We start from the raw sequence: 12,096 nt of genomic DNA, 5'->3' as shown, positions 1-12,096 counted from the left end.
CTGTTTCCTCATAAAATGCAGATAATAACAGAACCTGCCTCATAGGGTTGTTGTGATGATTAAATGAGTTAATACATATAAAGTGCTTAGAAAAGACAGTACCTGGCCTACAATAAGCACTCAATACATGTTCTACATTATAACTCATGTTATTATTTTTCATATGTCGTAACTATGGGGACTCCTTTAGGTAAAATGCTTGATTAGACAGAATGCATGGTTCCCTGACCATATTCAGGAGCAGAAATGTGGAGATAAAATGGCAGAAGAGAACCATTCAGAACATGATGCCCTTTGGTGACATTATAGCTGTCCCTGGCAGAAATGTCTCCTTGGATCCCAGGGTCCTTCATGGTCACTAGCCCGCCCATCCCCACCTCACCTCCACTCCATCCCCCCACCTTCCCTCAACACTGTGCTCTGCTCAGCTGAGCTCTGCTCTTCCCAAACCCCCTGTGCTTCCCTGCCAGCTGCATGAGAAGTTTGACCGTCTGAAGAAACTACACCAGGACGAGAAGAAGAAGCTGGAGGATAAGAAGAAATCCCTGGATGACGAAGTGAACGCTTTCAAACAGAGGAAGACGGCGGCCGAGCTGCTCCAGTCCCAGGGCTCCCAGGCTGGAGGCTCACAGACTCTGAAAAGAGACAAAGAGAAGAAAAAGTAAGTGGCAGGCTGCTCTGGGGTGAGGGCCTCTTTCTGCTCCTGCTCATCCCCTCAGGCTGGTGACAGAGGCCAGCTGTGGGCTGATAGGCTCCTTTGGGCCCCTGGACCTGGTCTCAGTGTCCCCACAGGCCCCACAGATTTCCTACATCTGATGAGCTGAGAGAAGGCGAGGGTTGTGTGTGGCTTCAGAGGACCAGCCCCTCTGCTCCGCCCACTTGGTGAAGTCCTGCCAGCTCAAGGCAGGAGGAGAGGGAGGGAAAGGGGAGGAAAAGCAAAAGGCAAGTGAGAGAGTAGAAAGAAGAAAGGCGGAAACGATGAGAATCTGCAAAGTTACAAGAAGGAGATGAACAAAAAGAAGGGTAGAGAGAGGGTAGCAGAGGCCTCTGGGCCTCCTCTCCCCCCGGGAGGTGGGAGCTGGAAGGGCTCCCAGGCCAGCTCTCATCCTATGCCGGAGGTGGTTCAGCCCTGGAGCCCCCTTCACCCCCCTCAGTTCTAAGGGCTGTGGCCAACAGAGTTTAACCATTGCTGCTGAAGGCTGCAGCCCAGTCCTGGTTTCTCACCCCTTCCTGTCCCTCCCTCTTGGGTGCTTAGTTGTCCCCAGCCTGGGGTGCTGGGAACTTGGCAGGGAATCCTCAGATGCTAATATCCTCTGCAGGCCCCACCCTCCACTGGGGAACGACTCTACAGTCCGTCTGTCTCCCCTGGGGTTTGGCGACACAGGACGTATGGGCTCCTGGTTACCACTGGGTCAAGAATGCTGACCCGAGCCCTGGCCTCGCTTGCTGGGGTTACCCATTCCTCATCCCAGAACCAGAGAAGAGAAAAACATTTCCGATGGGACCTGTACAACAGCAGGAAAACATCTAGTGGTCTCTTGCACTCTGGTTGTTTGGGCAGTGTGACTGGAGGAGCCAAACTAAAGTGGTCTGAGGATCTACAGCATGGCCATCGTCAGTGCCTTCTGTTCTTAGCCACTTTTTGCTGGACTCCATTGCTAGTTACTGGCTGGAAGGAGGAAACATCTTCCTTTCTTGTTTCCCCTGGCTCATCACTTAGGAATAAAGCAGTACCACATTTCACCAAGAATAAAATGCAACAGTAAAATATCTTAACTTTGAAGGCACTAAGTTTTGCCATCTGATTATTCTTTTTTCAAAAGTGTCATTTGGGCATTTTCACCATTTAATTCAGAGATTTTTGTCATGGAGTCACAACACTGTATGTCAAAGTCACTGACGATCTCTTTTTTTTTTTTTTTGGTATTACATGATAAAATTCAACTACCCCAAACAAAGCCTCTTTGGACACACTCTATATTAACTGACCTCTAATGGTGTGTTAGTTGTAGCAGCAGGAATGGATTCCTATTTTTAAGATCAGAAAAGTCTAAATTAGTCTTCCAGCTCTAACCTGCTGCCTTCACAGTCGTGAGGTGTTTGTTAACAGGATCCCTGGGGCAGTTTCACAGCCTGGTGGCCGGAATTAGGAGATTCATTTGTTGGGACCCCACTGACACTCAACTATATAACTAGTCCCCATTGAGCTGTTCAGCGGAAGTTCTTCCCAGACCAGGCTTTCTCCTAGTTGCCTCCAATTGACTGACCACCACCCCCACCCCTAAGCCAAAGACCCCACATAAGAAGACATGTCTCTCCAGTCTTCCAGGAATATTTGGAGCTGGTCATGGCACCCTTTTCCAATTTTGAGATGAGTGAAAACCTCACTCACACCAGGCACGTCCTATTAACAAGAGAACCTGACAAAACAGCCTGCTGTCTTCTATACTTTCAGATACATGTGTCTGCTGGTCTGGGCTTCTTATGTAATTCCCCAAACAGTTGCCTAACCTCTGGAAGACCCATCTTTAGCCCGGTGTCACTCTGGTCCCATGGTGATGATGGCGGGGGGGGGGGCGGTGAAGGGCAAAAGTGGGGGTAGAAGCATTTCTTCTGGAGAGATGGTGGTTGGATCTAATAGAGTCACCTACTGAGAATTTCCTTTGGCTGCCCTTAAAGAAGTTAAGAAAAAGTACTGGTGTTTCAGGGGATCCCTACCAGCCCGCCCTCCCACCTTCCCCTCCCCACTCCTCCTAATCTCCTTTGACCTCTAACTCTTCATTATTTGCATCGATTCATAATATTTGATTTCTCCCCAAGCTCACTCCATCTTCATCAGCTCTCACTGTTTTACAGTTAACTCTGCTGTTTGCTGCATGCTGCATGATACCCAGGGCCCTGGTAAGCTTTATTAACTCTAAATAGAACTGGCAGTGGCTTCTAGAACACATATCCCCAAGTCTCACCCCCTGCCCAACACACGTATCTAATATCAAAGAAGCTGCCTCATTGTTCTAGCCGGTTTTCTCTTGTGACTTATAATATTAAGAAATAGTCTAGTGTGATTCCAAGTGTACATGTGCAATATTTGCCTTCCTGATTAAAAGTGGGGTGTTTTCAGACTTGTCTGCCTAGCCTAGGTGGAACCTGTGATAGGTATTTGAGGTTTCCATTTTAGCCACTTTTTTTTCTTAAGGAGACTTCAGCATTACTTTCAAAATTAACTAAACTGTAGTGATGAGGGAAACTGTTGGGTTCATAAGCCCTGTCCTGCAATGTCACGGTCAGCTTTGAGCCCCAGGTTTGGGAAGGTTTCAAGTCAATGGAAACTTGCTTCTCTGTTTCCCTCTGGAGGCTGCTTCTTATCTGAGGGGTTCAAACTTTCTAATTTCATTTGGCTATGTAATCTCCCAAAACCATAGTAAAAGGAGAAGAAAGTGAAGAGTTAGATACTATAGAGAACTCCTTATACTCTGTCCACAAGTACCAACTTCATGAACACCTCTGATGAGGAGGTAAGCAGGTAGCCTTAGTAAGATGCATTCCTGAGGGCTAGGTGTCATGTCAACAGGAGTAAATAAGCAGCCCCTGGCATCACATAGTTTATAGGTTGATTACAGCAGTGATTAAGCTTCCAGATCTATTTTACTAGACAGGTAGTGAGTGGGGAGGAGCACAAATATTTTCAATCTAACATAATTAGGTGTATTACCATTTAAAACTTTACCATAGAAACTTTCAAACAGGAACAAAAGAAGAGAGAGGATAATACAATGGAGCCCCATGTACCCACCCCCCAGCCCCCAAAGTACTGTCAGCATAAGCCAGTCCTGTCTCATTTATTGCCCCCAAATTGGCTGGATTATTGTAAAGCAAAACACATCTCATTTCATCTGTCACTACTTCAGCATGGCTCTCTAAGAGCTAATGACTCTTAAAAAAAATAACCACAATGCCACCATTATCACACCTCCAAATTTAACAATTCATTCACATAAAATTTCTAGCCAGGGTTCAGAATACCCTCGTTGTCTCATAAATGCCTTTTAGATTTGGTTTGTTTGGATCGGGGAATATAAAATATTGAGAAGACTTCTCCACACTTACCATGCAGTTTATGATTTAAATGGAGAACCTGCTGTTAGTCACCAAAATAATTGCTGCAGCTACTGCACCGGGGACTTTGGGCAGCTGGCAAAACATCCTGCTGCTGCTGCTGCTGAGTCACTTCAGTCGTGTCTGACTCTGTGCGACCCCATAGACGGCAGCCCACCAGGCTCCGCCATCCCTGGGATTCTCCAAGCAAGAACACTGGAGCGGGTTGCCGTTTCCTACTCCAATGCATGAAAGTGAAAAGTGAAAGTGAAGTTGCTCAGCCGTGTCCGACTCTTAGCGACCCCATGGACTGCAGCCTACCAGGCTCCTCCGTCCATGGGATTTTCCAGGCAAGAGTACTGCAGTGGGGTGCCATTGCCTTCTCCAGGCAGAACATCCTACTTTCAAGCAAATCCCGAAGAGAAGTCCATAGAGTCTTCTGAAACATAAGGCCTATGAAATTGGGCCAAAGGAAACAACCCTTAAAGAACAATGAAATGATTTCTTGTCTGGCTTAAAGGCAAGACTTGGAGCCCTGTGCATTGACTTGAATGAAACCTTCTAGGAAGACACAGTTCTGGAGTGTATGTCCATGGCTGCAGTCCTAGTCCCCAGCAGAGTGGCTGATGCTCGGTTCATGTTTATTTCCTCGTTTCCCCTATTTTCAAGGAGGAAAATAGGAAAGATGCATCCTGCTCAGTTAGCTTTCAGTTCGTGAAACCCAAATTAACGTGGTTTGACACAGTTTGGTTCGGCTTTCCCCGAGCAAATCAGTGGTAGTGGCCATTACTAAAATGAATCCTTTCAAAACTATAATTAAAGCCACAATTAACGAGCAAGAGTCAATTGGCAAACAGTGGGAACAGCCAACCTCGACCCTAAGCAGGTTGGCTTTTTCTGGCATGCTTCTCCCCAGCAGACCACAAGAGCAGTGCCAAACCAAATAGAGATTGCCGTCTGTAGCCGTCTGCAGTTGGAACAAAACGCTTCCTCTGTGGCCCACACACAGTTGTAGGTATTCTGGCAGGGGGACAGAGTATGATGTATGGACAGTTCGCCTAGCAAAATATTTCGGCCTTCCCAGGCCGCCCAGCCCTTGCAGTGTTCTATAGGTTTCTTTTCCCCTGGGAAATAGACAAGGAAGAACAAGAAAGCTGAGCTTTCATAGGACCTTTTAATACTATTCAAAGTGTTTTTCCGCACGCTCTCTTATTTTCACATTACGACAGTCCTGTGAGGCAGAGGAGGAAGGTGCTGATCTTCAGTTCACAAGATGAACAAATGGAGGCATGGGGTTAAGGGACTTACCGAGGTTGACACAGGGAGTTATTGGCAGAACTGGAATGAGAACGCAAAACTGGTTCTGGTATAAATTGCCATCCTCATGCGTGCGTGCGTGCGTGTGTGTGTGCGTGTGTGTGCGTGTGTGTGTGTGTGTGTGTGTGTATTCACTCTGAGGAAGCGACTGTACAGATAGACTCAGCTTATGCTTTTAACTATCCCTCCCCAATATCTTTAATGAAAGAACTGTGTTCAGGTAAAGAAAAAAAAAAAAGAAAACCAGGGGCTTGGGTCCACAGGCAAGGAGTTCTCAGGGACACTATGGTGTGAAGGAGAGTCATAATCAAGCAACCCAGGGATTCGGGCTCTCCCCCTGTAGGTTGTGATTCTTTGTGACCTTGGGCAAGTCAGTTGGGCTCGCAGTGTTTCTCAGCCTCCTCATAAGTCAGATGGGGACCAATACAACTTGTCCCCATTTATGTCACAAGGGTGAAGTTTGAATGGGAGAAAGTTCAAAGTGCAGAGTGAACACAAACCAATAATGGATTTCCATTGTTCAGGTTTCCAGGTGACTGTGGTTAGACCCTGGTGCAGAGGCCAGTCACCATCCCCAGATACTTCTCAAACAGATCTTGCCCCAGGGGACCAGTTAGTGGACCAGGGCTCTTCTAAGGTGAAACCTCTACCCCCTCGGCATTTGCTGTGGAGTGAGGCCATCCCTGGTTGAGAGCCTGGCACTCTGTACTGTGGCCTGAGCCACTTGGAGATTTGCTGAAGGTGTTCCTGTACAAGGTGTCTGGGTCGGGAGCACTAGTCAGGACCTAATCATTAAGAAGAGAGAAAAAGAAATCTTGTGGTTCTTGATTATTTTACTAGCTGATGCCATGACAGTTGCTACTCAGAGGTGTGTGGGGGTGAATGAGAGAGAAAGCATGTTCCCAGAAGCCAATACAATTAGACCTTAAGACCATCTAACATAGCTATATTCTAATTTATCCATCAGTCATCATGACAGTTTTCTTCTAACCTTTGTTTTGTATTTTACATTAATCCATCCATTCATTAACCCAACTTCTCTTTTCATTTTCAGTTTGGGTTTCCTGTAGACGCCCTTTTCCTGCGCAACAGAGCTGGGCCTCCCTTTCTCTAATTCCCCCTTAACACGTCTGCGGGGCACACAACCTGTGCCCTCCCCTTTCTTCCTGCCAAGGTTTATAGAAGCCCGAGAGTCTGAGGACCCAGTCTGGCCTCTGGGCAAGAAGCCAGCAGTCACGTGGTTTAAAGCTGCATCCTGCATCCCAGTGCCCCTCCCAGCGCCCCCAGCCGGCCACTCCCACCCCATCTTTGACTGTAACATGTGCAGGGGTTCTGCCTGCTCCACGGGACCACCAGCTTCCCTGTTCCAACTCCGAATGCTGTTTGTTCCCCCGAGGTATTTGCATCCAGCCTGGCTGGGTGAGCACCAGTCAGCAGGGTTTTCCCCCTTAGTCTGCAGTCACTTGGCTTCCCCAACCACCACTAAGCCCCTGACAGGAACCACAGCCTCTCCTCAGAGGGTTCCAGGAGATCCTTTGGTCAGCCCAGCCCTTTCCAGTTTTGATTCACTTAAAAGTGACTGCCCTCAACTTTTGTTAAGAACCTGGAATGAGTTTATTTGCACCCAGCCCTTCCCAGACAACACAACTGCTGAAGAAAATAGCATAAATGTCCCTCTCTGTAATTCTGAATACCCTACAGATGCAGGAGGGAGAATAAACCTGACTATTAGTACCAGCGGAGTGTCTTATGGAATTGTTATGAGGTGTCTCACATCTCCTCTGTAATTTCCCTGAGAATGCCACACCATCCCAACAAGGCAGGGTCAGTAGCAGGTGTAAGCATCCTGTGTCATAAACTGCCAGACCGAGTGGTTCAAGAATCAGTGTTTTTAGTTCGGCTTTGAGGAATCTTCCAGTCTATTTATTTAGTGAATTTGATGATGATGAGTTTCAATTTGTATTTTGCATGTGTCTCTTAATAAGAAGAGGAGGTGAGACTGTCAGTCGAAGAAGAGAAAAGAGATGCTGTGCCTTGGAAGGTCCCTAACTTTGCCTCTAAGGATTTGATATTTGAAAACTTCTAGCCCGGATTTGTATAATGGGGCCTCTCTGGTAGTGGCTTTGGGAACCCCTTGGAAGTTGAGAGCCCTCCCTTGTCAGGGCCATGAGGAACACTGGACTTTGGTGTTAGACCAGTGAGAAAGTGAGAGCTGGCGGTGACTGGCAATGATCCATGGCTAACACGCCGTTTCTCTGCCCTTCCTTTGCAGTAATCCATGGCTGTGTACTGAATAGTATTCCCTGCTACAGCTGGACTGGACTCCACTTAGCCTTTTAAGCCAAGGTTCCTATTGTAACTGACAGCTTTCCTTTGGGGTGCCAGGCAGCCGGGTCCCCGGCCCCTGCCATGTTCTTCCACTTCAAGCCCCACCTCTTCTTTCTATTTCTGCCTCACAGTCCCACTGGCATTGACCATGACCTTTTTTATTTTTGAGATTTTTATTTTTTGGTCACTTGCTTTGAAAACACACAATCGAACAAGGCTATGCCAAATTTTCAGGCCTTTTTGAAGTATTGAGAATGGGAAGGGGGTGTTCTCTTTTCAATAATAGATAATAACAGGAAGCAAAAAGTAGAAACGGAAAGCAAACGAATGCACACACTTTATCTTTTCTTGTTGGCAAAGCAAGAGGGCAGTTTTGAGATGTATTGTTTGGTGAGTCACTGATTGGTGAGTGGCCAGAAGCAAGTATGAAGGTGATGCTGCCAAAGCAGAAGCTAGTTTCTTGAGAAAATCCAAGTCACACAGTGGAGTATTTTAGGAGACCCTATGCTTGGAGATTTAAAAGCCCAAAAAAAAAGCTTGGATCCTCAACTTGGCTCAGGGAGATGCTAAGTTAAGGCTGTCAAGTTTCCATGGGAAAGGATTCTTATTTGCAGCTTTGACCAGTTTCAGAGCTGCTTCCCAAGGATCCCAAACTTAAACAACTAACGGTCTCCATCCCCTGCCCCCCCGCCCCCCCCCCCGCCACAGTAATTATTTGCATCACAAATAGGAGGTCCCCTCATTTACATTTATTTACAGATTAACTACTTGAGGTTTGAGTGGTTCTGAAAACTTCAAAAGGTATTAGAGCCACCCAGCCTTTGGAGACCTTCAGAGACTGGGCAGGAATTTTGTATGAAAGGAGATATTTGGGCCCAGAAGACAGGTAGGACCCACTTTTTGTAAGAGGAAATCGAGGCGCAGAGAAATGAAGGGACTTTGCCAGAGGTCCCAAGGCTGTTTCGTGGCAAAAGTCAGGCTAAATTCAGTGTCTTCTGAGACCCGATCCTTTTCACAAATGGATTCAGTCTGTTCATGTTCATTCCTGGAGACAAGTCTTTTGATGTTAAGGAGAAAATGAATAGTTAGTATTAGAGCACCTTTGAGGTTTTTATCCCATAGAAAAATATTCGCGGATGGGGTGGGCAGGGATGGGCAAAGCAGAGGACTCTAGTCCTGCCCCTGAACTGAGTGCTTCTGCTGACGATAAGAGTCATGGACACCTGTTAGCTGCTCAGCTTTCCTGGAAGTCTGGAATGAGGCATGTGAGTGCGGAAGTTTAACAGGTGCCAGAGATGACCCTTGTCATCAAGGAAGTTTGGTAAACAAAAATCTAACGTGTCTGAACATGAGACCTTTATAAAGTCAACCAAGGCTATGTAAAATAATGAAAATGCTTATTTTATCGGGTAGCTTGTCTCACTGTAAACAGAAAGATTTTTTTTTTCCTTCTTCAGTGAAAAAAAATTTTTACTGAGTATAATTGTTACTATTAGAAAAAAAATTACCCTAATACTCTGTTTACTTCTGGTGAAACAAAACCAGTCATTAGAAACAGTCTGCGTCCCGCCCCACCCCTACCCTAGACTGAAATGGTTTTCCTGAAAAATCCCCACATGTACACACACACACACACATACGCCTCATTTCTCTTAAGCCAAGAAGTTTGCTTTTCCTAGATGCAGGATAGATCTCTTTTGGTTTTGTTTATTTTGTTTGTTTGTTTGTTGTAATCATTTGGCATTCACATGTGGCTGTCAATATGTGCTTTTTTTTTTTTTAATTAAAACAAGAAGCTTGAAACTGGTGTGTGGTGTTCTTAAAACCTTCTCAGCAGATTTTCCAGTGGTGATGGCCCATCAGTGACCCCATTTCTCACCTGTCTTCTCCATGTATAATCTGTGCTATCTCACACTGCCCACCTCCCTGACCCTGTCTTACTTTGAATGTCCTTTTTCTTTGGCTAATTTCATGTTTTCTTTCTCTTTCCCTCTCCAGCTTTTTTTAATCTTGTCTTCAGCAGCTGCACTAAGTCTAAAGGAGAAGACTACCATTATAGAAGAGTTAGGGTTTCCATATTGTGTCAAACCAGAAACCAACCAATTTCCTCTCCCTCCAAATTGTGTGCACACGTGCATACACACACACACACACACACACACACACACACACACACACACTCAACAAGTATTCATGTGTCCAGGCAAGAAGCTCTCTCCCAACTTACATGGTATTTTAAATGGAAGTGTCTTGTCCTAACCTAACAAGGCAGGAAAAGATCCGTCCGAGCTGGAGAATGGACCCAATGTAACCTCAGAGAGACAACTGCAGGATGACTCACCCAAGTGTAAGTGACTGAGGCAGGAGACCTCAGCTGTGGGTGTGGAAGTACTGTTCACAAGTTTTTCATTTGAGTTTTCTGTTTTTCCTTGTAAACACCATTTCTCCGGTTCAATGGGTTGATTGTCTACAGCCACTATTAAACATTTCTGAATATGGATGAGAAAGTCAAGCAACATTCATATCTTCAGCATTCACAGACCTTCTGCAGACCCCCTCAGCAAGTGGGGCGAGTGGATCTACTAACATTCAGGTGGAGAAAGGAAAGGAGAAATGGGGGAGTTTAAGCTTAGTGAGAGCAAAATTACTCCATTCAGCCTTCCAAGGCCAGTTGGGGTTTTGAGAGAGGTTTCTGCTCAATGTGGGACCTGGAGGGAGAGCTTTGATGTTGATAAATCTGCCCCAAATTCATTGGTTTAACTTGGATCGAAATACCATGTGAGTGTGCTCATCCCCATATAGCCCTACGACTATTGCCATTCCACTGTCCCGTGTCTCTTGAGAGAGCCTCTTTGCATGTTTTCCAAAATCTGTGTTCATTCTTCCTTTCTTCTCCTTTGTTCTTTTTGCTCAGAGATGTGACCAGTCACTGCCCCTCTGGGGCTTTCATTTGCCAGGAGAAACATCCCAAAACCAGCACTGTTTAGCTTGATACCTTTATAATGTCCATGTCAATTTTCAATAAAATTCAAAGAAATGCTCAGTGGCTGTGTGATTATTAGGTGATGCCTTAGGAGGAGTGGTTGGCTTCCTTTCAAGAGGGTGATTTGAGGGGCTCAGGGAGGCACCGTTACCCTGTTTGTAACCTTCCTGGGTGGGCTGCTGTGCCCAAACCCCCCATCTGGGTTTGAAATTTCCACGGGCTTGCTGGGTGGGGGAAGTCCTTTACTTTTCTTTCATTAGCATGGGTTTCACTGATCCGTTGAGCTCATCTAGGATAATAGATGGAGAAAGTGGAGTGCCAGATCCTATAGAATAAGAGTTGATTGAGTTTTAATTCCAGAAGGAAAAGGACTATGCTGCATGGCTTCTCTTATTATTACTGTGATGTGAGCATCCTGAAAATTCATGGGCATGACTCCAAAAGCCTTCTATAAATAGGATCCACTAGAGAGGGAAGCTTCCTTGTCCCTCCCAGCATTCAAGTGGGCAAGAGGGACAGTGGTCGGTTTTCATAATTCTGGCCACAATCGTGGTGGAATTTCCTTCCCTCGCCTTCATTTCCCGAATAGCCAGATGCTGGAGACCGGAAAGTGGTCGGTACCCTCTCCACACCAAGCCCTTGGAGACCTCTGAAGGGAAGGGGTACCAGGGAAAACGACACTGGCCTGCATCTGTGCAACTCGCACCCTAGAGAGCAGCCGAGCGGGACAACAATCGCCCGTGACATCACTGAGCCCCCCGGCATCCTGGAGGTGTGGAAAAATACCGGTTCTGGAGCCAGACACTTGCTAGCTGTGTGTGTTTGGGGGCAAGTTGTGATCAAAACCTCCCTGTAAAAGAATATCAGCAACTCCCTTGCAGGGATGATTGCAACGGTTTCGTGAGCTACTGTAAACTAAGGAGGTGGGTGTTCACTAAAGGAAATCCCTACTAAGGACGGAGTTTCCCCTTTACTAGAAATATCTTAGGTTCTTCCAATCCATGGTTTCTCACCCTCAGCACTATTATTGTCTTTTGAGACCAGATAATTCTTTGTTGTGGAGGCCGACGCATACATTGTAGCATCCCTACCCACTAGATGTCAGTAGCACACTATACTACCCCATCCCCAGTTCTGACAAAACTGTCTCCAGATAATGCCAAACGTCCCCTGGAGGGCAAAATTGCCCCAAATTGGGAACCATTGCTCTGAGCCATGGGGTCAGCAAACTTTTCCTGTAAAGGGCCAGCAGGCAAATATTTTAGGCTTCGCAGGCCACATGGTGTCAGAAACTACTGCTCTGCTGCTGCTGCTGCTGCTAAGTCACTTCAGTCGTGTCTGACTCTGTGTGACCCCATAGACGGCAGCCCACC

General features: G+C 46.4%; 1 protein-coding gene across 2 annotated transcripts in view; it reads left to right on the top strand.

Annotated features, from left to right (window-relative positions):
- Positions 1-8,239, top strand: part of SEPTIN6 (septin 6) — a 73,436-nt gene extending 65,197 nt beyond the window's left edge. Inside the window, exons 9-11 of one of the 2 annotated variants that reach the window (XM_068962777.1) lie at positions 471-661; positions 2,857-2,901; positions 6,467-7,018. In XM_068962777.1, the coding sequence (XP_068818878.1) occupies positions 471-661; positions 2,857-2,860 (195 nt within the window). In that variant the 3' untranslated portion in view covers positions 2,861-2,901; positions 6,467-7,018. Of the gene's footprint in view, positions 1-470; positions 662-2,856; positions 2,902-6,466; positions 7,019-7,684 lie in introns of those variants that run through there. The other variant, XM_068962776.1, reaches the window with a different exon arrangement.
- Positions 8,240-12,096: the final 3,857 nt, after the last annotated feature.

Source organism: Capricornis sumatraensis, chromosome X (assembly GCF_032405125.1).
Source record: "Capricornis sumatraensis isolate serow.1 chromosome X, serow.2, whole genome shotgun sequence".
NCBI classification, from domain to species: domain Eukaryota; kingdom Metazoa; phylum Chordata; class Mammalia; order Artiodactyla; family Bovidae; genus Capricornis; species Capricornis sumatraensis.
The sequence above is the reverse complement of the archived record's forward strand: the minus strand, read 5'-3'. Positions and strand labels throughout refer to the sequence as shown.